Source organism: Pollicipes pollicipes, unplaced genomic scaffold (assembly GCF_011947565.3).
Source record: "Pollicipes pollicipes isolate AB1234 unplaced genomic scaffold, Ppol_2.1 Scaffold_6138;HRSCAF=7277_pilon_pilon_pilon, whole genome shotgun sequence".
Taxonomy (NCBI): Eukaryota; Metazoa; Arthropoda; class Thecostraca; order Pollicipedomorpha; family Pollicipedidae; genus Pollicipes; species Pollicipes pollicipes.
Window position 1 is genome coordinate 34,203,230 of NW_023596818.1, and position 26,074 is coordinate 34,229,303.

At 56.6% G+C, this 26,074-nt stretch overlaps 2 protein-coding genes across 2 annotated transcripts; both read left to right on the top strand.

Moving 5' to 3' along the window:
• Positions 1–695: 695 nt before the first annotated feature.
• LOC119105611 (ubiquitin carboxyl-terminal hydrolase 48) lies at positions 696–15,289 on the top strand (the record flags this gene model as incomplete). Its single annotated transcript, XM_037229070.1, has 14 exons — positions 696–781; positions 2,658–2,723; positions 5,494–5,635; positions 6,593–6,799; positions 7,154–7,295; positions 7,734–7,957; positions 8,415–8,550; positions 8,935–9,041; positions 9,642–9,799; positions 10,642–10,743; positions 11,395–11,606; positions 13,941–14,171; positions 14,552–14,709; positions 15,052–15,289. Coding segments are annotated over exons 3-14 (2,052 nt in total), but the record flags the coding sequence as incomplete, so codon positions are not given.
• Positions 15,290–15,468: 179 nt separating this feature from the next.
• On the top strand, positions 15,469–24,354 carry LOC119106429 (ubiquitin carboxyl-terminal hydrolase 48; the record flags this gene model as incomplete). The annotated part of the gene is given in 4 exon segments (XM_037230073.1): positions 15,469–15,635; positions 16,113–16,237; positions 16,505–16,689; positions 24,253–24,354. Coding segments are annotated over 3 exon segments (353 nt in total), but the record flags the coding sequence as incomplete, so codon positions are not given.
• Between the last annotated feature and the right edge of the window lie 1,720 nt (positions 24,355–26,074).

Genomic DNA, 26,074 nt, shown 5'->3' on the forward strand with positions numbered 1-26,074 from the left:
GCAACGTTGCTGGTCTACTGGACGTCGAGCAGCGGTTCCAGTGAGTGGGCAGGTCTCTTAGTGCACCAATGCCCTGCCGCCTGCACAAGCTGTGCTATCTGTAGCCCGTGCGTCAAGAGGAGCTCGAGCTTCGGCAGCGCGTGCCGTGCCGCCTGTTCACACTGCTTCCACCGCGGTGTCGCATAGCGGACAGTACACCGTTTGCCACGCGGAAGATGCTGCCACTGGCGGTGTTTGTCGACGATATGGGAGAAGCCGGCAATACGTACAAATTGTTCATCCCATTGGCCGCCGCTCAATCACAGCGCTATGGGCGCTTACGGTCACCCACAGCGTCGTCACAACCGCCCTGCTGGACAACTGGAATGGAATGGAATGGGTATCCAATGCCCACAGGCTACCCAGACCATGAATACCACAGCTCCCGACTTCCGAAGCTTTTAAAATGGTTCCAGTTCGCTGAGATCTGTTTGCGTTTATTTTTCCTATTTCATGACTACATTTGATAGATTAGAGTGCCCATTTCTGCAAGATGCTTCACCTTCATATACGGCAAAATTGAGGTGCTACGTGGAGAGCTTATTATTTTATATTTAGCTACCGCGTGCTTCATCCTCCTGCGCCACTTCGAAAACATGTCCTTGGCGCAGAAGCACGAAAACACCATACGACATCTCAACGCAAGCGAGATTGGTGAGATTGCGGTGTCGTGATGCGGTAGCGCTCTGCGAAGCGCCTGCTGGAAGCTGGAAGTTAGGTCTGCTAGATATTAGCGCGAACAGTAAGCTGTATGTGCTGTCATTGGATGTACACAATATGCATTTCAAAAGATAAGGGCTGTGACTTTTGGACTTGTGGGGCTCTGCTACAGCCACCCTGTTTTTAGGAAACGAACACTCCGTGTGCAGTGGCCGATTGATGCCCATGAGGCTATGATGCAGCATTGAGTAGAGATGAATTGTTAACCACGGTGTGATTGGATAGACTTTGTTTTTGCTCTAGCCATTGCTTTTGTTATTATCAGTTTTTGCTTGTTTTTCATGGGACATATCGGTGCAATAGATACCATACCTCCTGTCTGCAAAAAGTCCATCTGCATCACACTGGATGCATCTGTGATGTCTGTATGGGAAACATTATGCTCAGGTTTGCAGCACTGGAGCCAAGCTAGACTAATGAGTACTTAATATTTGTTTGTGGAGATGTGTTGTCAAAGCGTTTTGCCTGAAATTGCCATTCAAACCCCATAATTCTTTGAAAATTTCACCATCTGCTGACATGCATGGTGGCTATGCACAAAAGCCTGAGCTCTTAGACTGATAGTGTACATACACTTATTTTGTTGCAAAGGTGTTGATGTTTGGCAGAACACATATTTTTTTGTGTCTGGCCATACCATGTAAGTTATGGAGGAGTTGTAGCATAAGGACTGTAAGACAAAAGTATGTGGTGTAGCTGTCAAAACAAAGCTGTTGACCTGAAATGGAGTGATCAGATGGTAGGGCTTGTGTCACACAATAAGTACTGCTTATTGTGAGCTCTGATCCAAAAAATCCATCCATTCATTCAAAAGGCTCAGATTAGATATTTAGACAAGTCATTAGATACTGAAGCATAAAAAGCAACCAAAATAATGACTCCGAGAAAATGTATGAAACTGATTTGAAAAAAACCATCAATGTGATAGCACAAATACAGGTGCCCAGGGCCCCAAAAATGCATGTTAAGCTGAAATGTCTGGTGCATAAGCAGCATTCCAGCAGCAACTTCAGGGCATGCATATTTGGGAGTGTGCCAGGCCTAGTGCATCAATGTCACTTAAATGTCCAAGAGCAGTGGGTGAATGGGGTACCTGTTGTGTAATAGTTAACATGTCTGCATTAACCACTGCACATCTCGGAAACCAGAGGTACAGGGTTTGATTTGCAGTGGTGCCTGCTCTTCCTCCCAGAGTGAGAGGCAGGCAATGCCATATAGCCTCAGCAGCGGAGCATGTTCTAAAACCCCGATAACACATACAGCAATAGATGAATTTTTGCTTTTGCAGTGCACTAATATCACTTAAATGCCCAAGAGCAATGGAATAAGCTTTGTTTTTGCAGCCTGGCTGATTCAAATTTTTGCCAATTCTTCTTGGGCTGTCTTGGGTTTGAAAGTAGATTCTTCTGGCTTTTGCTTGGGCAGGTTGAGAAATGACAATATTTGATTGGGGCAATAGCAATGTTTATCAGCAATATATATTGTACAATAGCAATATTTATCAGCACAAGATCTTCAGTGATAAATCAGGAGTTGTGCCAGGACATGTTTGGTGCTGCACAGGCCATTTTGATTACATGCTCAACCATATATGATGATTTTTTAGGAAAAAAGTAGTCAGATCTGGTCATATTGGTGTGTCATGACCAATATTGATGTCTGATTCAGCAGGTCTTCCACCTTAAGTTTTTGTTGCAAATGTGGAGAACTTTCACAGGATTACCATGTTATGTGTTTTTGGGTGTAGCCGCACAAGGTATTTGAGTCATGCTGCTAGTTCAGATGAAATACTTAGTCACATTCTTGTCCTTGTAAGCACGGTTGACGGGCCAAAGCAAACTAATATTTTGAAAAATATATGTAAGAAGTTCCTAATTTTGATATGGTCCTTTTTCCAGGGGTTTGTCTTTTGTCTGTGATACTCCTTCAGTGTCAGCCTTAAAAGAACAAGGTTTTGTCCTTGGGTAAGTATGCAGAGGCCTGTTCTTATGGTATGTAAAGTTTCTTCCTTTTTGTCAGGTGTTTTTCTTCATGCTGAAAATTAACATAGCCCTGGATTTCACAGTAAGCAAGTGCATCCATTGTAGGAAAGTATCATTCAGTTTTTAGTGTGTTGGTTATGACAACACTTCAATCCATCATGGTGCAGTAGAAAATAAAACAAAGGTTTTAATGTTGTGTTGTATCTTATTTGTTTATGCTGAGCTTGTTCATTGTCAGAGAAAACTATAATCATAGAAGTTTTGCAGTGGGCTTAGTACTTTAAAGGAGTACAAGACCCTCTTATTTGCTCTTTTTGAGTTATCTTGTGAGGCTGTTTTTTAGCACTCGTCATGTGTTTTAAATCAGCAGTCATGAAATATTGATGTCCACTAACAATGTTTTATTGATGATTAGTAAAAAAGGAGCATGGATAAGATTGTCCCAGAAAGAGCATGACTTGTTACTTTGTCCATCCCTAAACTCCCCCTGCCCCTGCCCCACAGAAAGGCATTTCTGGCAATGTGCAGATGAGATGAAACATACAGAGAGATGAGAATTGACCAACATCACACAACATTTTCATCAGTTACATATTGCGATGATATTCATTGGTGTTGGATGACATATTTTTGGTGTCGGTATTGGTTGTTTATTACGAATACCTTAGGTCAGAATAATCGATATCAAGATAAGGTAACAACAATTTAGATAAGAACTTCACTCAAGATAGGTGCCAATGATTTTTATTTGGTAGCGACAACATATCAGGTTATTTTTGATGCAATGAAATTGGGGAATCTAAAATATATTGCAATCTCAAAGCAGCTAATAAAATCATCATTTGTGCTTGTTTAAATGATTCCATTACAAATGATGAATTTATGGTAGCTCCCCAGATTGATGTCAATGCAAATGAGTTATATGACAAGGAATTGCATGTGCTGGCTTTATACTCCATTGTTTGCAAACTTTGCAGCCCAAGTTAAAGGGAAGAAGGGGGCCGCTAGCATTTCTACGCACTTGGGTATTTTGTCGTTGGGCACGCCACGCATGTAGATGTTTGAGCATGATATATGAAAGAGATAATTTTCAGTGTAATGACTAAAAGTTATATACCTAACTCATGCTCACAAGCTAATGTACCTGCACCTCCATCATTGTGTGGAGAAAGGACTTATACTCCCTTTAACATGAGCTCAAGAGCAGTCAAGCACCATCTGGTATAATAAATATGCGGCAACATTTCGTACCGTAGCATCACAGCCTGACACAAAATGAAATTGACAGCCTGCATCCAGGATTGGTTTGTGTTGAAAAATTTATTATACCTTGGGAGTACTCCTGGGAATACTTGGGAAGAAAATTGGGAATATTGGGAAAATAATAATAGATTTCTGGCACCTTCAGGCTGCAACTCACACTAATTCGATAAGTAGACCAATGCTCTGTTGACTTGGCCACCAACAAATACTTGAGGTGGGGTGTTGGCAGCTGTGTAAAAGTGCCAAATGTGAAATATTTCTGCCTTTTGGAAGTGAAATCTTGATTGAAGAACAGATCAAATATACGCGACTAGCAGCTGCTTCCTGCGAGGCTGTGATAGATGGACGTCTGGTTGTCGCAGGCCCATTCAGACCTGTCACAAACAGCCCCCCAAAAAGCTACTGGGAGCCTATGCTTGAGCACCATGGATCTTGTGCCATTTGAAACACTGTCATCAAGGTATTTGTTAGCAGTTCTTATGAAGCAGAGGCAGTGGGCCTTTCCGTCGCAGCTGCCCTTGGCATGCTAGTATCTGGCTGGCTGCCGTCCTGTTGGAATCCCCCCATCAGAAACCCAGAGCACTGACAATCAGCCAGATGCCCAATGAACATCTATGCCTGCAGTCTGCCCATCATCTGTTGTGGAGGTAACTGCCCTGTACACACATAGCCTAACTTCGACCAAGGCTGGTTGCAGTGAGCCAGTTTTGGGGTTATTGGCTTGTCTGACTGACACCATCCACTGACCATCTAGCGGGTTTTGCCGTCAGCACCCAGCGTCTTAGAGGAAAAATGCAAACCTACGCGCTCTGATCTGCATCACATGAACTCCCGGCATAAATACTTTTTGATCGGGAAAGCGCATTGCATTTGTTGATGCATTACAAATCGAAAGGCCAAGTAAAGCACAGCTGTCTGAGATGTATGCCTGTGAGTCACAATTATAAAGTGATTGGGTTCGTATTTTCCTTTTCATGAAACTACCCATCATGGTTAAAAACGAATGCGAGGTCTCAGCATTGGCTTTATGGTAGTGTGAAGCATTGACTTTTATCTCCCATCCTTTTTATATAATTACAATCATGCTCTTCCTCAGACCCCAAGAACAAAGCTGATTTTACAGTGTTCTTTGTAAATTCCCCATAGGCTGACAGGGACCTTGGGATGTGACCTTGTGAAATGCTCGCTATGCTCTGCAATACGCTGGGGGTTATTGATTTTGAAATTCGTTTACCATTTCACCAAACATGGAACAGTTTCCCAGAACCTGACGTCTCAGGTTAGATCCTCTTTGTGACGGCAGGACTCTCCACGCCCGGCGACTGTGAGACTCGTGTCTGGAGCTGACAGGTGTCCGGCCCATGTCTGGGGCTGACTGATGTCTGACCTGTGTCTGGAGCTGACCGGTGTCAGGCCCGTGTCTGGGGCTGACTGGTGTCAGGCCCGTGTGAGGAGCTGACCCATGTCTTGTCCGTCTTCGCCCCTGCAGCGGCCATGGCGCCCCGGAAGGACCAGGTGGAGCGGCTGGCCTGGCAATGGGCCGAGACCACCGCGCCGGAGGACATCTCTCACGAGCACGTGCTGACCGCCTACATCCTGCAGCCGGCGCACAGCCGCAAGACCGCCTGCAAGTCAGTGACACGGCCTGTGACCTCCGTCTGGGCGGAATAGGAGCACGGGCCGATGACGCCTTGTCGGGCGAGCTTTGGGTACTAGCGGAAAACCCCGACTTGTGGGTTGTGTTCGGGTCAATAGTTTTGTTCAGAGTTTTTGGCATACTTTCAAGTGCTCGCTGGCTTTATTCGAATTTTGTTTCTATTTGATTTTGATCTTTAACATTCTATTTATATATCAGTTTTGTTGGAGCATTTCTATTTGATTTTTGATGTTTGACATTCTGTATATATATCGGTTTTATTGGAGCATTCGATTTGTCTCCCCGCGGGCCGATACTAGAGGTAAGCTTGGGTGATTTCCACCTCACGGCGACCCATAATTTGGGGACGGCGGCGTCTGGCGCAGGTGCGACGAGCCAGCCGGGTCGTCCGGTGCGCCCGCCGTCTGCGGCGCACCTCCGTGGTGCACGAGCCGCGGCCGGGGTGCGCCAACCCCGGCGCGCACCGGGGTTGGCTTTCGTATGGCCGGTGGTACGGCCACGGCGGCCACCTGGTCCTCGCTATGCGGGGAGTTCCTCTGAGCGGAACGCATGTCAGCAGTGGGAGCAAGGCCTGCTGATCATCTGCTGTCTGATGTGCTGTGGTACCCCGATCTCAGTGAGGCGGATGTACGAGTTAGCTGCGAGTGTATTGTATTGGTGTATCATTTTGATGGTTGTGCACTGGGCAGTACATTGAGTGCATATTAGGACAGGTCTAGTGGAATGTCATGCATCAGTCCCACTAAGTTTTTCAGTTGATGTTTGACCAGGCGTATGTTTTGTTGTAACCTGATAAATTAGTTTGAACTAACACGTTTCTCTGAGAGCACTAGTATCGTTCTATTCGGCTAAGCTTAGCGAGCACATGGCCAGCGTACCGGCCGCCGTCCTCGCCGGTGTGTTGACGGTGGCGCCGCGGTGCGGCCCACAGGAAGAACTGCCGGCACCAGCCGCTGTGCGTGTCGGGCCTGGGCGAGCACGAGTGGCTGCACGGCGGCGACGCGACGCGCCTGTACGCGGGCGCCGAGCCCGAGCCGGACGTGCGGCCGGCGCACCAGCCGGCCGGCCTCAAGAACCTTGGCGCCACCTGCTACGTCAACAGCCTGCTGCAGCTGTGGTTCCACAACAGGCGCTTCAGGTGGGCGGCTGCCGGCGAGGTCGGGCGTGGCCGGGACGCGGGGTCCGGCTGGCGACAGCGCCTGCAGCTCCGAGGCTCCAGCTGACGATGAACGGCACCCGTACCCGTGCGCCGTCCGGTGTTGATCACTGCGTGTCCAGGCCCACAGCCGTGCCGAGATGGTCTTAAGGTGTTCTCTGTCGAACTGACAGCTGACAGCTGAAGCTGCAGTCATGGCTGCGGTATTTATGCTATGTGGATTGCATTACCCCGTGAGTGTGGTCGATCTACTGCTTCCGCGGCCGTGTCGGCCGCCGATGCGGGCCGCGCCACGTGTCTGCGTGTCAGCTGACCGTCGTCCCCGCCCGCGGCCAGGAGGGCGGTGCTGCAGTGGGAGCCGTACGCCGACCCGCTGGAGCGGCTGAACGAGACGCTGCTGACCGAACGCTACGTGCCGATGACAGCCCATCGGCCACCTGCAGCTCATCTTCGGATATATGCATGGCGGTCTGTTGCGGTCAGTGCACAGCGCCGCCCCCCCCCCCCCCCCCCCCCCCAGCACCACCCGCCAACCCTCCCGCCGGCGCCGCGGGCCGATCTCTTCCCAAAGTAACTCATTTCCGATGGGTGGCACTGGTGACTTTCGGCCCTGGGCTTTGGCAAAGTTTGCCGTACATGCCCGCAGCCCACCGTCTAAGTTCCGCTTTTCTGGTTGAGCTCTTCGGACAAGTTCGCCGCCGAGCTTTTTCCGTCCTGACACATCTGCGAAGGGACTGTTTGTGTGTCGGGCAGTGCTACAACGCAGTCGCTCTGTAACCGGCCGACCCTGGGTGGGCTAGTTGCCAGCTGACCTTTCCATGTCGGCGGGACACACGCTTTGTCTCCGGGATCTCACCCGTCGCCGCCTGGAACCCAGCACGTCCCCTGAGCACGGACGCGCCGACGCTCTCGACAGATCGCAACGTCGGCTCAGTACCGGGACCCGATGTGCCGCAGGACGGTGGACCCGTCACCGTTCATACTGGCGCTCCGGCTGGACACGATGTACCAGCAGGACGCGCAGGAGTTCAGCAAGCTGTTCAGCACGCTATTGGAGGAGGGTCTGTCGCACCAGAGCCGGCCCGAGATTAGCGGAGCGGTGCAGGACCTGATGCGGGGACAGTACCAGTACGTCACCAGGTGAGCAGTTGGTGTGGGGACAGTACCAGTACGTCGCCAGATGAGCAGCTGGTGTGGGGACGGTACCAGTATGTCATCAGCTGAGCAGCTGGTGTAGGGACGGTACCAGTATGTCACCAGGTCAGCAGTTGGTGTGGGAACAGTACCAGTTTGTCGGTGTGTCAAATTCCTGTCCGCCATCGGCAGGTGATGACGGGGTTTTGTTTCGGCATTTTATGTTCTCCACTGGTTCCGCTTATGGTATGAGAACTGTTCTCAGCCGCGGTACCGTTTTTGGCATCGTGTGCTGAAAGTGCCAGACGTCTGCGATGGGGAGCTCATTATGTCCGAATGATAACGCGTAGTTGTACATAATTTTATGGCGCGAATAGCCATATTCCGTCGTGGCGACGTTCTGTATCATTTGAGCTTTATTGCGGGCCATGGCGTAGAAACGACTGTTGCGCGCCGTTTTCAGATGCAATGAGTGCCTGCAAGAGTCCACTTGCCCGTCATATTTCTACGAGCTAGACCTGCAGATCCAGGGACAGAAACAGCTGTCGGACTGCCTGGCCGAGTTCCTCCGGGAGGAGAGTCTAACGGGAGCTAATCAGGTGAGAGACTGTGGTCAGTGACCAATCAGGTGAGAGAGAATGTGGCCAGTGACCAATCAGGTAAGAGTTAACGGGATTGAGCCCGTGTGCCGGAAAGCTCTGTGAGAAGGGCTGCAGGTCAGAGTATCATGACAGGGGTGAATGGTGAGCACTGATTGGGGGATGAAAAACAAATTATGTTGAGCGTCGCACTCCTGGCCAATGACATGGGAAGACGTGAATTGGTTCATGCAAGCAAAGCTGTTCTACACCTGTTTGCGATTGTTTGCTGGCAGTACGTGTCGGCCTTGAAGCGATGAAAGCCCATGACGGCGCTCAGCTTCCAGTCATGCTCTGACCGGGCGGTGACTGAGCTGTGTTGTCCGGCTCCCCTCTCGTTCCCAGTACTACTGTCAGGCGTGCCAGGCCAAGCGAGACGCGTCGCGCGCCATCCAGCTCACCTCGTTGCCGCCCGTGCTCCAGCTGCAGCTGATGCGCTTCGTGTTCGACCGGTACGCCCTCGGCCCTCCCCAGGGCCATCCCCGCCCTCTCCCTGCCATCCCGACCCTCCCCGCCCCCTCCCCGGTCATCCTCCGATCCTCTCATGTCCTCCCTGGGTCATCCCCCGGCCATCAGCGCCCTCCCCTGTCATACCTCGACCGTACCCGGCCCTCCCCGGCCATCCCCCAGCCCTCCCCGCCCATCCGCGGCCATCCCTCGGCCCTCCCTGGTCCTCTCCGGCCTTCCCCCATCCCCCGGCTCTCCTCGGCCTTCCCCCGACCCACCCCGGCAATCGCCGGCCAGCCCTCGGCAATCACCGGCCATCCCGTGAGCTGTGCTAACTGCAATGCGCAGCGTTCGCAGGAATGCATGCTTGCACATCTCGTTCAGTTCACCTTGTTACAGGCTTGTTTGAAAGATGCTTCATTTCTTCGTGTTCCCCCTTATTTCTCGTCACCAAACTGACGTCAGCGGCCGCGTAGCTGCCGGCGTTCCGGGCCTGCTATGCCCCTTACCTGCACGCGTAGGACCGAACTACTGTGCTACCGTGTTGGGTCGGCTGGGGCCGCGCTCCTGGCGGCGCCTCTAACGTCCTCCGCCTTCGGACACAGCGAGACGGGCCTGAAGAAAAAGCTGTCGTCGCACCTGCGCTTCCCGGAGTTGCTGGACGTGTCCGAGTACGTGCGGCAGCCGGCCGGCGCCGTCACCTACCGGCTACAGGCCGTGCTGCTGCACAAGGGACCGTCCGCCTACTCCGGACACTACACAGGTGCGGTACGACGGGTGGCCCGCACATCACACTGCACAGCCGGGCGGTACGACGGGTGGCCCGCACATCGCACTGCACAGCCAGGCGGTACAGCCGGCGGTCTGCACATCACACTGCACAGCCGGGCGGTACGGCCGGCGGTCCGCACACCACACCGCACAGCCGGGCGGTACGGCGGGTTGCCCGCACATCACACTGCACAGCCGGGCGGTACGGCCGGCGGCCCGCACACCACACTGCACAGCCGGGCGGTACGGCCGGCGGTCCGCACACCACACTGCACAGCCGGGCGGTACGGCCGGCGGTCCGCACACCACACTGCACAGCCGGGCGGTACGGCCGACGGTCCGCACACCACACCGCACAGCCGGGCGGTACGGCCGGCGGCCCGCACACCACACTGCACAGCCGGGCGGTACGGCGAGCGGTCCGCACACTATACAGCTGTGTGGCGGCGGCGAAAAACTAGTCGGGGCTTTGCGGAGAAACAGGGGCGTGTTCATACGGGCTTGCGTTGTGGTTTATTCTTATTGACATTGTAGGCCGTCCACTTATGCGGACAATCATCCGAGATTGTCCTGCGACCAAGCGCTGTGCAAGCACAAAGGACGGATACTTTCGCTGTACCTGTAAGGTGCGTACACGAGACACTCAAGCACTCGTTGTGTATATGAATGTCCATACTCACACGCTCATCACAGATATGGGCCATCTCTCTGAAACAGACTAGTACATACCACGGCGTCTGCTGTAGCTGTCAGACCTGTGCATAATGTTCTGCACCGCGCCGCGACCGAGAGATGCGTCCGAGTAATGCGCCGTGTACGCCTCCTCTTCTCCAGCTCACATCTGCGATGGCGAGACGGGGGCCTGGTTCCGCTTCAACGACGAGGAGGTGGAGAAGATCAAAACACTGAAGCTGACCACCGAGGACGAGCTGGAAGGTGAGCCGGGGTCGGCCAGACGGGCCCGACGGCGGGGCGCCATCATCGGGATTTGGCGACGCGCTCAGCTGCTGGGGCTGGGCGACGTTGTCTGCCTCTCACCCTGGCGGGAGGGGTGGGCACCAAATCGAACCCCGTGCCTCTGGTTTCCCAGACGCCGAGTGGTTCTGGCGGTGGACCAGTATGTTACAAGTTGCCTTGACGGTGGGTCACGGTCTGTCTTGTTATGGGCACCAGGCCAGGACATGTCGGATGCACCTGATGGTGGGTCAAAACCTGCCCGCATTACCAGAAGGCGGTCAGCATTAGTCGATGCAGCTACTGGTAAATGGTCAGCTAATGCAGCAGAGGAAGCTGCTATACTAGCGTATCGTATAGGTCTGTGTTTCGGTTCGGAGCGTGAATATATGAAGGTATCCGTGGTGCAGCCGCATGGCACTGTTCCCCATGTTATTTGAAGGTTGTGTGCTCTGTTCGACATGTTCATTGCGTGATTACAGATGCGTGGTGCGGTTATGGGTAGTACATAGACTAGCGAGACGACTTGCAATGCGCCATTTCGGCTCACGTGTTTGGGCTGTCAGAAAAGATCATGTGTCAAGCTATCTGCCTTGGTATATCGTTTCACCCGCCCGCCCTGCTTTGCGCCAGACGTGGCCAAGAAGCCGAAGCAGTCCCGCTGCCCCAAGGGCTACCACTCGTCGAACCAGGCGTACATGCTGGTGTACGGCCGCGTGACGGGGGCGGCGCCGGCGCCGGCAGACGGCGCGGCCCAGCTGACGCTGCCGGACCACATCCAGACCATGGTCAACGCCATGAACGCTACCGTCAACGACCAGGTGTTGATGAACGAACAGGCCAAGGTGAGCGGCGGGAATGCGGTCCGCGGGGAGGCCGGGGCCGGCCGAGACTGCAGGCGCCGCAGCCAAACCGGGCACCGGTGGCGAACGCTGAGAATTTGGGGTGAGCCAGAGCGACCGAGAGGAAAAACGACGAGAGCGACCGAGTAGATCAAAAGGGCGGTCATGTGTGAAGGACCAGCAGGCCGATGGGGAATTGTGGGGTTATCTGCTGGGAGACGTACACATTTGTTTGGGTCACCATGTGGATGACTCGTAAACATACAGGAGTGCAGCCCGTCCCCTTTGGCGATCCACGGGTAGGGGCTTGTCATTGCGTTGAAGTCTTCCTTTCATTGGTTTAGCATGCGGAGGTGACTGATGCAGAGCGTCCGCGTGTAAACGGACACCTATTACTAGGGAATTGGCTGTCTTTAAGCCTACCAGGGCCTTGCTTTGTAACCATCGAAGTGAGCATGTTTAGGAAGGTAGATAAGACGGAAGTATTAGCCTTATTCCTCGGGAAAAACCGGGAGAATGGAGATATAGTTGGGTTGATATTTCGGAAACATGCCTTTATCGAAACAAGAGATGAAGTGAATTCAAAAGTGCCTGCCGATGATCCTACTCGATTTTTCAGTTTTCTTTAAAAGCAAGACAATTTTTATAGGACACCAACATTCAGGGGCTAAAAAAACGGCGATTGCCAGCCATTACCACGATACATTGTCTATCTAAGAATTAGAATGGGTACGGTTTGCATGTACACGTATGTTCGCGCATTCTAATTCTGAGATAGGCACTGTATCGTGGTAATGGCTGGCAATCACCCTTTGTTTAATCCGTGGGATGTTGGTTTCCTGTAAAAACTGTGGCTTGCTGTTCCAAAAAAAACCTGAAAAATCGAGTAAAAATCGGCAGGCAATTTTGAATTCACTTCAGCTATTGTTTCGAGAAAGGCATGCTGCCGAAATATTAACCCAACTATATCTCCATTCTCTTGGCTTTTCTTCGAGGAATAAGGCTAATGCTACTGTCTTATCTATGTGAATGATGTTCCCCGCTAATGCACCGAACAAATTACGTGTTTAGGAGCGTTGAAATGGTCACGGGGTTATTTGGGAAACCCCATATTTTGAACAGATAATGGCTTCAGTGAGTGGGGCTATGCGCCTATGCAGTTATCTTCGTCCCCATTTGACCCGGTCTTCGGGCACAGCGTGTTCAATTTGAAAACGGCTCGGGAAAGACATGGCATTGGCGGGTCTCCGTCCCACCATTGGCACACCTTTAGGCCGGGCACTGTCGGTGTTTGTTGACGGTATCCCTGCCTGCAATGTAAAGCTGGTGCCGTCTGCCCGCCTGGTGCGGTAACCGAGACCCCTGGGTGATTGGGGTTTTCGGGCGCGTCGACTGCTGGGCTCAACTGCACGGCAGTGCGATTGAGGATGGGAAAGGGGTGAGCCTGTCACCCGCACTGGCCGGGGCGGACCTGCTGCCGAGGCGGCGTAATACCGAGCCGACGGTAAACCTTGCTCATTCCGCTGCCTCGCTCGCAGTCAGCAACGTTGGAGTGTTGTGTATAATTACTGCGTGTAATGCTGCGATTTTTTGAAGCGTTATAACAGCGAAGCGGAGTCCCTGTCACCCGTGCACGTGACGGCTAGGTGGAGTCCCTGTCGTCTGTGCACGTGACGGCAAGGTGGAGTCCCTGTCGTCCGTGCACGTGACGGCGAGGTGGAGTCCCTGTCGTCCGTGCACGTGATGGCGAGGTGGAGTCCCTGCCTCGGCGGCGGACTCCTCGCCTTGTCCCATACCCTGTCTGTGAAGGCACACGGTCGTGATGAGCGCGTGCGGTGCTGTGCTGCCACTCTCTCCGTGACACGCTCCGGCAGGCACACTCTCTAGACACACTCTGTGTGTCGCGGATGTGTCTATGACGCAGCCGCGATGCAGAGTGTGTCGGTCTGCTGCAAAGTGTGTCGGTCTGTTGCAGAGTGTGTCGGTCTGTTACAGAGTGTCTCGGTCTGCTGCAAAGTGTCTCGGTCTGTTGCAGAGTGTCTTGGTCTGTGGTAGAGATTTTCGGGTTGTTGCAAAGTGTCTCGGTCTGTTGTAGAGTGTGTTTGTCTGCTGCAAAGTGTCTCGGTCTGTTGCAGAATGTCTCGGTCCGTGGTGGAGCGTCTCGATCTGTTGCAAAGTGTCTCAGTTTGTGGCAGAGTGTGTCGATCTGTGGCAGAGTGTCTCGGTTTGTGGCAGAGTGTCTCGGTCTGTTGTAGAGTGTCTCGGCAGATGAGTACCGGTGTCCCGGTCTGTTACAGAGTGTGTCGGTCTGTTGCAGAGTGTCTCGGTCTGTTGCAGAGTGTCTCGGCAGAGGAGTACCGGTGCCGCGAGCGCGAGGTGCGCGAGATCTATCCGCGCCTGGCTTGCCTGGACGTGCGCCGTGGTCTGCTGCTGCTGCCGGCCGCCTGGCTGGCCGCCTGGCTGGCCGGCGAACCGCCCGGCCCCGTCGCCACCGACCCCCTGCACTGTCCGCACGGCAAGCTGTCGCCCTGGCACGCTGCCAAGACCAAGTGTGTCGACCCGGCCGCGGTGAGGGCGCCACCTCTGCCGCCGGCGGCCAGCGGGCCACGTCCGGAGCTGCCTGGGGCGCCGCTGAGGGGTGCTGCTGGGAACAGCGGGCCACGTCCGGAGCTGCCTGGGGCGCCGAGGCACTCAGGGCGCCGCTGAGGGGTGCTTCTGGGAACAGCGTGTTTGCCGTCCGTTGTTTTGGGTGATGCACGAGATGCTGGAGGTGTGGTCATTCGTAACATGTTGGTATCAGTGCCCACCGCTCTAATCCTAATCTCCTTGGCGTCGTGCTGTTCACTACGAGTGAGAGTGATGTGTGCCTTAATGACGGCCGAATCGGCCCGCGTACCGCACGGGCCAGCCGCGGTCGATGCTGAGCTGCGTGCCGGTCGCTCCGACAGGGCGCGCTGCTGACCTGCCTTTACGGCGGGAGCGGGCTGGACGGCTCGGCCCTGTGCCGCGAGTGCGTGCAGAGCCGGTGCCGCGCCATCCGAGCCAAGCAGACGCTGGAGGAGGACGTGCGGCTCGTGACGGCTCTGCTCCGCGACGATCTCGCACCGTCAGTAGCGCCCCCTTGCCTCGCAGTACTGCACACATGTATATCCTTGTGTCGCAGTGCTGTGCTGCAGCAATCACACGTCTGCTAGCGGAGGAATGGTGTAGCATGACTGACCTAAGGTGGCGATATCCCCAACACGGGTCTCAGACGCTTAGCCTGTGATACAGATGGCTGCGATAAAAGGCGGCGCTGTCGGCGTGTTGCCACGATTGTGTTTGTCCGCGGCGTGGACGAGCTGCGCCGTCTGACTGAGCCAGCCCGCCCGGTCTCCGTTGGCCCATACTGACCCCTGATGACCCCCGTTGACCCCCGCTGACCTGCGCGGCTCCGCTTGGCCGGCAGTGACGAGCCGGCCTTCTGGGTGGGCAAGACGACGCTGCGAATCTGGAAGCGACTGGCGCTGGTGGCGCTGCCGCAGGACGCGCCGCCGGGCGCCGCCAGTGACACATCTGGGCCCACCAGTCCGGCGACGCGACCCGAGCAGCCGGCCAGCGCCGCCGGCGACCAGCCGACGCACGACGGCACCAACGGCACCGACGGTACCAACGGCACTGACGGCACCTGCGCCGCCGGCAAGGACGGAATCGGGTCCGACTCGCGGCCGTCGACGGTGGCGGAGGTGGCGGCGGCGCCGGCTCCGGGTCCGGCGCCTGCTCGAGCGCCGGAGGCGGAGGGCGCGCCGCCGGCGGCGTCACCGGTGGCCGGCGGCTCGGCGGCGGGGGGCGCGCCGAGCAGCGCCGGGGGCGCCGCCGCGCGCCTTCGGCGGCCGTCGGCGGGCCGCACCAACGGTCTGTCGACGGAGACGGACAGCGACGGCGCAGGCCGCGCCCACGGCCCCAGCACCGAGACGGACGACACGTCGGCGGCCGAGGACGAGGACGAGGACGAGGACGAGGAGTTCAACGGCGACGTGCGCTGTGCTCACGGTGAGCGGGGGGCCGGGGTGGGCGGGCTGGCGAGCGGCGTCGCGATGACCGGGCCGGAACATCCGCGACGCAGGAATCACCGCAGTGCGGCTCGCCACATCCGTACGGGCGATCGTGGCGTCGTATTTGCCTGACGAGGTTCGCATGCTTTGTGGGCTGAAGACCAGTTTGTCAAACGACCGATGCGCTGAGCACCTGGCGCATTGTTATGACGGGAGATATTAAGCACCTGATTCATGGGCCTCGAACTACTGAGGCGCGTGACGTGGTAGTTGATTTGGTTAAACCGTTGAACAGTTTCAAGCGGCCGAGCGTTCTCGCCTCTGTTTTGGGCTGAACGCTGTCGGCTCGATTGGCACCGTTAGCAGCTTCAGAATGGACGTGTTTACCGTCATGCTCTGGATGACGTCACATGACCATGTGACGTCATCTACCTTGGTGTGGCGTCACGCCGACGGTGAGGCGGTTTTCTGGCAGGGGAGCTATGTGTGGAGGAGGGCACCAGGCGACTCGTGCCAGAAGCCGCCTGGCACATCATGACCAAGTACTTTCCGGACGCCAGGAGCTACGGGCGACACCGCCCCCTCTGCGCCCAGTGCAGGGTAAGCGGGCGGTCGCCGCCGGCCGCGCGCCACAGCTGATCGGCGGTCGAGTGCTCGTCAGGTCATTTCACGTGGGATTCGTGGCCGAAGGTGTTTTAATCAAGGCCGATATGACATTGATGACAAGCGGCTTGAGGCCGATCTCCCTGTGTCCTGCCGCACCTGTGCTCCTGTCTGGTGCGGTGCTCCGGCTCAGCCGATATGTGACGTCACCGGTCGGCCGTGACACGCGGCCCCGCTGATAGGCGTGTGACCCGGGCCGTGCAGGAGCAGGTGTCGGAGGAGGAGCAGATGCGGCAGCTGTACCGCCAGCTCGCCGCCGAGCAGCGCGCCGCCCTGGGCGACCTCTACAGCGACCGGCTGCGGCCCCAGGTGGCAGCACCGACCTGCTCGCCCGGCCGCTACCACGCCATCGGCCGGCACTCGACCGAACTGTGGCGCAAGTTCGTCAGGTCAGCGCCAGCACGGCCTCAGTGCCGGCCGCTCAGTACCGGCCGCCGCACGCCTTGTGTGGGTGCATGCTTGGGTGTTCTTACGGGCGTATGGTCACCTCGCGAGTCTCTCGAGTTTGTGCTGGCCGTGGAGCAGGTCGTGAGTGCTGTGCCGCTGGTCCGGGGCGACAGTGTGGCGCGCCGCTGGTCTCGGGCGGAGGAGGCGGCAGGTAACTGGGGAACTCTGACCTCTGATCACTACGTACCCGCCGTCAGTTTGACGGTGTCGGACTGGGTCAGACTCCGGCCACTCCTGATCCCGGCCGCTCCTGATCCTGGCCGCTCCAGACGCCGGCCGCTCCAGACCCCGGCCGCTCCAGATCCTGGCCGCTCCAGAACCCGGCCGCTCCAGATTCCGGCCGCTCCAGACGCCGGCCGCTCCCGATTCCGGCCGCTCCTGGTCCCGGCCGCTCCAGACCCCGGCCGCTCCTGACCGGAGTCACCATGAGTCCGTCTGCCATCGCCAAACGCCCGTCCGCTGGGCGATGGCAGACCAGCCGCTTACCAGCCTCCAGCGCGCCTCCGCGCTGGAGGCTGCTGCCAGCGCTGCCCGCTGTGCGGTGTCCGTTGTCGCCGAGGCGGACGGTTTCCAGCGCGCGGCCTGCCACCTGGTGGCGGGTGGGGTGTCTCCAGCGGCAGCGGCTCGTGCCCCAGTGCAGGAACGCGGCCCTCTGGTGTGGAGGGAGGTCTGAGCGCACAACTCCTGGGCGCCAGTCTCGAGTGCCTGTGCGCTCTTTTGTGCACCACGTCGACGACAGAATTCATGCTCGTCAGACGTCCAGATTACCGCACCGACCGTTGTCGCTGCCGCCGTGCGAGAGTCACCGCCCCGCTGCACCATCGGCGGGGCGGTGGTGTGGCCGCCGGTGCTGGGAGGGCGGCGTTGGAGCTGGGCTCCGCTGACTCCGGTGGTGCGGCCGCCGGTGCTGGAGGGCGGCGTTGGAGCTGGGCTCCGCTGACTCCGGTGGTGCGGACGCCGGTGCTGGGAGGGTGGCGTTGGAGCCGGGCTCCGCTGACTCCGTGGTCCGGACGCCGGTGCTGGGAGGGCGGCGTTACAGCCGGGCTCCGCTGACTCCGATGGCCCGGCCGCCGGTGCTGGGAGGGCGGCGTTGGAGCTGGGCTCCGCTGACTCCGGTGGTCCGGCCGCCGGTGCTGGGAGGGCGGCGTTACAGCCGGGCTCCGCTGACTCCGTGGTGCGGACGCCGGTGCTGGGAGGGCGGCGTTACAGTCGGTTCCGCTGACTCCGGTGGTCCGGCCGCCGGTGCTGGGAGGGCGGTGTTACAGCCGGGCTCCGCTGACTCCGGTGGTGCGGACGCCGTGCTGGGAGGGCGGCGTTACAGTCGGCTCCGCTGACTCCGGTGGTCCGGCCGCCGGTGCTGGGAGGGCGGTGTTACAGCCGGGCTCCGCCGACTCCGGTGGTGCGGACGCCGGTGCTAGGAGGGCGGCGTTACAGCCGGGCTCCGCTGACTCCGGTGGCCCGGCCGCCGGTGCTGGGAGGGCGGCGTTGGAGCCGGGCTCCGCTGACTCCGGTGGTCCGGTCGCCGGTGCTGGGAGGGCGGCGTTACAGCCGGGCTCCGCTGACCCCGGTGGCCCGGCCGCCGGGCTGGGAGGGCGGCGTTACGCCGGCTCCGCTGACTCCGGTGGACGGACGGCATGATGGGGCACCTCCGGCTCCGGTGGTCCGGCCGCCGGTGCTGGGAGGGCGGCGTTACAGCCGGGCTCCGCTGACTCCGGTGGACGGACGGTATGATGGGGGACCTCCGGCTCCGGTGGTCCGGCCACCGGTGCTGGGAGGGTGGCGTTACAGCCGGGCTCCGCTGACTCCGGTGGACGGACGGCATGATGGGGCACCTCCGGCTCCAGTGGTCCGGCCACCGGTGCTGAGAGGGCGGGGTTACAGCCGGGCTGCGCTGACTCGGGGGGACGGACGGCATGATGGGGCACCTCCGGCTCCGGTGTGACCGGCTGTGGTTGAACCACTGCGCCGCTTCATGGCACGCGGCGCTCAGCGGCGCTCAGAAAGTCGGGTCGTTGAACCCCGGACCGTGTCAGTGTGTGGAGCATAGCGAGGGATGACTAAGCAGTCGGCCAAGTTTCTTTGATATGCGACCAAGCTGTGAATATTGCAAGTAACGGCTGGGGCTTAAGGACTCCCCCGACATCGCACGTCCTTTGTGATCCCAGAGGAGACTGATACAAAAATCAGACATTTTGAAGCATCTCGGTGTGTTGAGGATGTTCGTTGCTTCAAACGGTTTGGACGCGGTTATATTCATTGAAGTCTCGTAGGCACCAGTTGGACCCGCGTTTGTTATTGCCTTTGGGTTGTCTTACGTAGAGGAGAGGGGGTCTGGGGTATCCCACTGAATTCAAATTCGGTTACGTGAGGCAGCGAATCATTACACGCGCCGCTATTGACGGCAAGTTTGAGCGGCGTCCCTCTGGCTCTCCGGCTACAGCTTCTAAACTGTGATGCAGACTCCAGCACTTCACGGCTTCTCAGTTTGTTTGTTTCTGCATGCGATTAAGGTGTCTTTATTTAAAGACCCCACCGCTGTCCATGAAGATTGTGATGGGTTCCTATGAGAGCGTGTTGAAGGAATGCCATGCATTTTGTTAAGCGTTAAGTCATTGTGAAACTGATCGTGCAGTGGCGGCAGATTTTGTTTACTTTTCAGGCCACGTGTTGCGACGATATGGGGTGACACCTATGAACGGCCTGACGATGACAGTAGCGGAACAATGAATAAAGAAGCTGGCGGCACAGCCTTACTTATAGTGTAATTTTATAAATAAAGTGATGTTGAAATGGATAAATTGATGTGGTTTGAACGAAGCTCGCGCAGTTATGTCACCTTTTTAAAGACTATACATGATCACGAATAAACGAAAAAATGGCGTTTGATAGGGATAAGTTTTACTGATTGAAAATATGTTATCTGTGAGATATACTTATCTTTACTTCCAAGAACAGCCCTTATGTTTCGGAAATTTTCAGAACTCGGAAGTCCTTTGTTTTATTTTAGAATGTTTGTTGTGAGACATATTTCGGAACATATTCAGCGTTTTCCAATCACACTGCCCGAATCCGAGCATAATATTGTGATTCAACGGCAAAAATCAGACATTGCGTTTCTAATAGTTAGCATTTTTCCGGGGCCAGCGCCCTTGCAGCCGTTTCAGCTCGTTGAGTGGCGGAGTAGGCCGCACTAGTTCGGTGAGAGCACTCGCGATACCAGCCGTCGAACAGACCCTCAGCCGACGGGGTGAGCTGGAAGGCCCCGTGCTAGTCAGGGCCCTACCAGAGAGACGCAAGAACAGTATTGATTAGATGATGGTTTGATGACGCTGTTGAGGCCTCCGCGTTATCGATGCGTGTCAAACTTTGTGATCCCGAAGTGCCGGTATCTTTCGCATTTAGCGGCGTGAATGTTATCTAGCTGCATCAAAAGCATGGTGTCTATATGAAAATATCGAAATGCGGACTAGCAGGTGGACGTGCAAGCAGTAGCATTCCAGGCTCGAAGCCAGTAATGAACTGCCATCTTCTTTAAAAAATCCAAAAGGCCTTGGCGGGTGGCTTTGGGCCGTGCTTCCCGCGCCTAACTTTCTACCTATGTGCTGAACCACCGCCGAAGCTATTTTGTTCCAGTTCACTGGATGCGCGCTGGCTTTGACGGTTGGTGGAATCCAATAGAGCCGCGGCTGCGCTCCGAGGTCTGAATCGTTTGTGACGCCCTGGTGCGCTAGTGACGTTGTCAAGACATGATACTTGGATACCCAGACAACCTTGTTCTGAAAGTTTGGAAGTCTGATCCATGAATGTGTGATGTGAATGATGTCTGATGTCTGTCTGTCGGATTCATGTCTGTCTGTCTGACGAATGTCTGGATATCTGGATGATCTGTCGAGTGACGGACGGGTTCCCTGAAGATACCTTGAATATTTCAACAATAGCGCTCATTAGTAACCATCCAGGTTAAAGGGAATGTTTCGCATTTGAAGGTATTGATCCATAGATGCCAATATCACTATTGGCGTGCTTCATGAGTGGAAAAAGACTGCTCCGTACAGCACAATTCTGTGTTTGTTAACATGTTCCTCAATTCGTTATGGTTTCATTACGTCATCACGCCTCGCACAACATTGATTGAGAGTCAATTGACGGCTATTATATCTGGAATTCGTGCTCACGAACGCCAGATATAAACGCCTCGGCAATTATATTTTTATTGGCCTTGCTCGCCGCATAGTTGAAGGATTGGCAGGATTTGGATGACGTTATCATGACGCCATAAATGCCTAGGTAACTTTGAAATATTCTCCTCGATTGATCTTCCCATTTTCGCGGACGTGTAGTAGCTCCGAAAGCTGGAGGGGCTTGGGCCTTAAGAATGGCAATATTGTGAACAGCACCGAGAGGTCTTCAAGATGGGTATTTCAGTTCAAAACCCGTATGTAAATGTGGAACACTCCCTTGAATAACAATTACTATCAACCAGTAAGTTCGAGACTGCTCTCAGACTCTGAGAGATGACCGGCGGGTGGCCTCGCCGCAGTGCTCCGGTGAGCTGGAGACGCTCCAGCCCGCTCGCTGCGAGTAGGTGACGTCATCCCACTGCCGGCTCGATGTGGGTCTGGTGACGTCAGAGGCTCACCGCCGGCTCGGCTCGGCTCGACTCGGCTCTCGGGTCTGATGACGTCAGAGGTTCGCCGCCGGCTCGGGATGGCTTGGGTCTGATGACGCCAGAGCCTCACCGCTGGCTGGGGTCGGTTCGGATCGGATCTAATGACGTCAGAGGCTCGCCGCCGGCTCGGCTGGGCTGGTCTCGGTGCGGTGCCATTGTACGGCAGCCGGCTCATCAGTGGCCGCCTCAGTGAGAGCGCCGCCGTCCGGCCGCCGGCCGGAATTCCGCCTTTCAGTCGGGGCTGTGTGGCGGCTGTTTTTGCTGGGGCCGCGCAGCCGGGCGTGTCGCGCTGCCCACTGCCCGCTGCCCGCCGGGGCCGCTCCCTGGATGCTGCATCATTGTCACTCGGGCCGGCGTTTTTATCCGCCGGTCTCTCATCCATCTTGCTCTTCTTTTATTTGCGCTCGCCCATTCTTCTCCCCGTTTTTCGCGTGTGCCGCTTTGATAAATCACTTTTTAATTGGGGCCGCCTGCAGGAATTGTCGGCCGCTGTGTCGGACTGAGGGTGCGGTGGCCGGCAGCCGGCCGGCCGGCGGCCGGCCGGCGCGGGCACCTGTTCGCCTCCGGCGGCCGGGCCGGGGCCGTCACCAGAGACTGCAGGCCGCAGACTCGCTGAAGACGGCGGACGCCCACTGAGCCGCCTCCACAGCGGCCGCCGCCGCCGCCGACGCCAACGGTCCTGGCACGGGCCTCTCGTGGTCAGACCGCGCTGGCCTCACCGCCGCACGGAGCGCCGTCTGGGCCCGTCTGGGGCGTAGGCCGAAGGTCTTGACGTCGGCGCACGGCTAGCCGTTTGGCTTAGGCGAAATCGGCCGTTTGTGCCGGGCACGGCAAGGGATGTGTCTACCGTTGCTCTCTCCCTCTCCACTGCACACTGCTGTGTACACGAGTGACATTGACGCGTCCATGTACTGCGCCCGCAGTGTTAGACCCGCAGAAGCCACATGCTTGGGTCCATCTAATGCTCCATGCAGTGCGTTGAATTCTACAAGGAGTCATTGAATGCGTGCTATTGAAGACTCGCGCACGGAAGGCTTATTTTGGCTCAAAAAGCTCATTTTGAATAGCCGAGGTCCATCGCGTTATCCAGAACTTGCCCTGGTCCTTATGCGCTTGCTTGCATTGACTTCTCATTCGGTACGCACGTGGAAGCGGCCGCTGTGGTCCCAAACCAACTGCGTTCGCCACATCATCTCCGTTGGCGCGGTTGAGCCGCGGCCGGGCAGCATTTCTGCACATCAGCCTTCCCTCGCAAGAACGTGTCGTGCCAGCGAGCCGAGAGCCGTCTGCTGGGGGCGAGACCGGGCGGGGCGAGGTCGGGCCGCCGCGGCCGTCTCCGGACGCGGCGGCTGCGACCCGCGGCCGGCCGTGCCGCGGCGCTCGGCGGCCCGTGCCGAGCCGCCGCCGGACCGGCCCATTGTCCGCAGTTGATCTGGGAGCGCGGCCGCGGCTGTATTGGCGCGCGCCGGCCGCCCCGCTCGCCGCCGCGCCGGTGGGAACGCCGGCCTGCCGCTGAGCACAACGGCCGCCGAGGGGCTGTTTCTTGAGGCGGCCGCTCGTAAAAATAACGGCCGCCAATTTTCTTTCCCTCTTATTGCCCGCCGAAGAAATGCTTGAAATACGACGCCGACAACCGGAATTTAAACAGGCGGGCCCGGTTAATGAAGACAGCCGTTTGCGGATGTCTTGCTAGCGGGGAGGGCTCTGGACTGGGGCGGCCGACGCCCGACCGGGCCGTGACGTCACGCGCTGTGACGTCACGTGCCGGCTCTGAGAGTGGGGCTCGGAGCGGGGAGTGGCAGCCGCGCCTGGAGGCTGTACTGAGTCGAGGGCGGCGAACGGAGCACGGGGCGCCCGGCCGCTCAGGTGCCGCCGAAACATGGCGCGCGTGCAGCTGAGCGCTCGCTCCGTCACATGACCACCGGATATGGCCAGGCATCCACCGTCACATGGCCACCGGATATGGCCAGGCATCCACCGTCACATGGCCACCGGATATGGCCAGGTATCCTTCGTCACATGGCCACCGGATATGGCCAGGTATCCACCGTCACATGGCCACCGGATATGGCCATGTATCCACCGTCACATGGCCACCGGATATGGCTAGGTATCCCCGTCACATGGTCACCGAATATGGTCATGTATCCACCGTCACATGCCCACCGGATATGATCGGGTACCCACCGTTACATGACCACCGGATATGGTCGTGTATCCACCTTCACATGGTCACCGGATATGACCATGTATCCTTCGTCACATGATGACCGGATATGGTCATGTATCCACCGTCACATGGTCACCGGATATGGCCATGTATCAACCGTCGCATGGTCACTGGATATGATCATGTATACACCGTCACATGGTCACCGGACATGGCCGTGTATCCACCGTCACATGGATACCAGCAATGTTCATGTGTCCACCGTGACATGGACACCAGGAGTGTACGGAAGCATTTGTGCGGCGATCGGCGTTTTGGGGTTGCCAGGTCTTGTGTTTGCTTCACTTGCCGACGGAAGATCAATGATGGTGCTGGCCGAGCACGTTTCTCAGTAAGAGCTAGTCAGGATGGTGGATTGCCCGTCGCGTCGCCGGAGGGGGGCCTCGCAATCGATGTGTGGGGTCTCGTCCGCCTTCGATAAATACGAGTTTAGAACGTGGGGTCAAATAGGAAAGGGTGCGCGTAAACGGGACAACTCGTTGTGGTTGATCATGGTAGGACTTAGTTTTTGCATGCTCTTGCGGTTTTTAGCCAAACCCTGGTATATGGCCCAACCGACACGTTGCGTCCGTGTCATACACAGCTGAGGATGTGATTGCGTTTCAGGGACCCGGCGCGGCGTGACCCGGCCACCCTGGAGACGCGCAGTCTGATCTGCCGACACGGCGGTCTTCTGTTCTCACCGCTGCTGCGCGAGGACCGGGAGAGGTGAGAACGCAGTCTGGTCTGCCAACACGGTGGCCTTCTGTTCTCATCGTTGTTGCGCGAGGACCAGAAAGGTGAGAACGCAGTGCGGTTTGCCGACCTTAATGTTCTCACCGCTGCTGCGAGAAGACCGAGAGAGGTGAGAACACAGTCTGATCTGCCGACACAGTGTCCTTCTGTTCTCAACGGCGCTGGGAGAGGTGAGAACGCAGTCTGGTCTGCCGCCACGGCGGACTCTTCAGGGGTGTCGGGTGCCTGGGTATTCTCACCACGGTCTCGCGAGGAATGAGTGAGGTGAACTCACAGTTTGGTCCTCAGACTCGTGGTTCTCGGGCTTGTTACCGCCGCGCCTGCCACGTTAGTGGAACGAAGAGATCGTCCATTTCGCGCCATTACGTCAAGCGGACATGGGGGCGCGAGTGAGTGCGTGGTAAGGATGGACACGCATGCTGTCCGGTCGCTATGTCTGTGAGAATCCAGTGACATTGAGATCAGATGTGTCTTCGTTCCCTGGGGCCAGCACGTCTCGTTCAACGTCGTGTCAGGGCTGTTAGTGGTAGAGTCGCAAAACAAGGCATGAACATGTGGCTGTCGCGATCAGGAATCGTTCACTATTGAACTCGCCACGCGGCCACTCATCCTGTTAGCGTCAATTACGATATAAAAAACTGTTATCATCTCAAGCAGACTTCTGGAAGCACAGGCAGCTTGTTGCCTTCTCATCGACGCCCAAGCTCTCACGGGTGCTGATGCAGGCGGTTTGATGGCTTCAGTGACGAAGGGAACTCGATATCTTGCTGTCGTTCTTTTTTGGCCGACGGCGGGGGCTACGTCTGGCGTTTTCTTAGACCTTCAAAGACACGGTCCATCCCAGTTTGCATTCAGTAGTGAGCGATATGTGACCCGATTGATTGCGCTGGTAAAGGGTCTAGCTACCTTCTTTCGGTAGACTTACGTCGTGCTGAAGTGGACCTCAGTGCACACAGTCTCTTGGCGATAGTTTGATTTTGGACGTAACGACACATATTTGCCATCTCCACAGACATAAGTCGAGCTTCCGACAGCGTTGACCAAGCTGCAGTCGCACAGCATCGATCCTCGATGGTTTCAAAGTTGCCTTGATCGACGGCGGCAGGTGGTGAGAGGTGGTTCACTACCCCCTCCCTTGTCCCACGGTATCTCTGAGCGGGCCTTGGTAGGCCCCATCCTCTTCAGCATCTTCACGAGCGACGTTCCACCCCACCTACCTCAGGGCGTCCGGTTTGCTACGCCGACCTTACCCAGCTCCTCGACTCCGCCCACCCTGACCAAGTGTCCACCCTAAAATGCCGACAGGAGGAAATCACCCGTGCCTTTCAACCCTTCTTCAATGTCAGCGACCTGAAAATGGATTCCACCAAGGCCGCCCTGCTTCAAGTCGGCGCGCCCCAGGTCATAAAAACCTAATGCGGGGCGTGACCATTGATCGTACCTTGTCCTAGGAGGAGCACATATCCAAATTTGTCAGAAAGTGCAACTCCGACGTGTTTTGTCTGTACAAAATTCGTCATCATCTCGCACCCGAAGCTTCGTTGACTTATTTGACGCGCCAACCACGGCATTGGATAGCACGTTACCTTGGCCACAAAAGGGCTTCGGAGATTCGGAAGAAAAGGAATTACTCAGGACCACGTTATTTTTTACCAAAGTGGTCGGAATGCAGTGTATGCAATGTGCATACCGT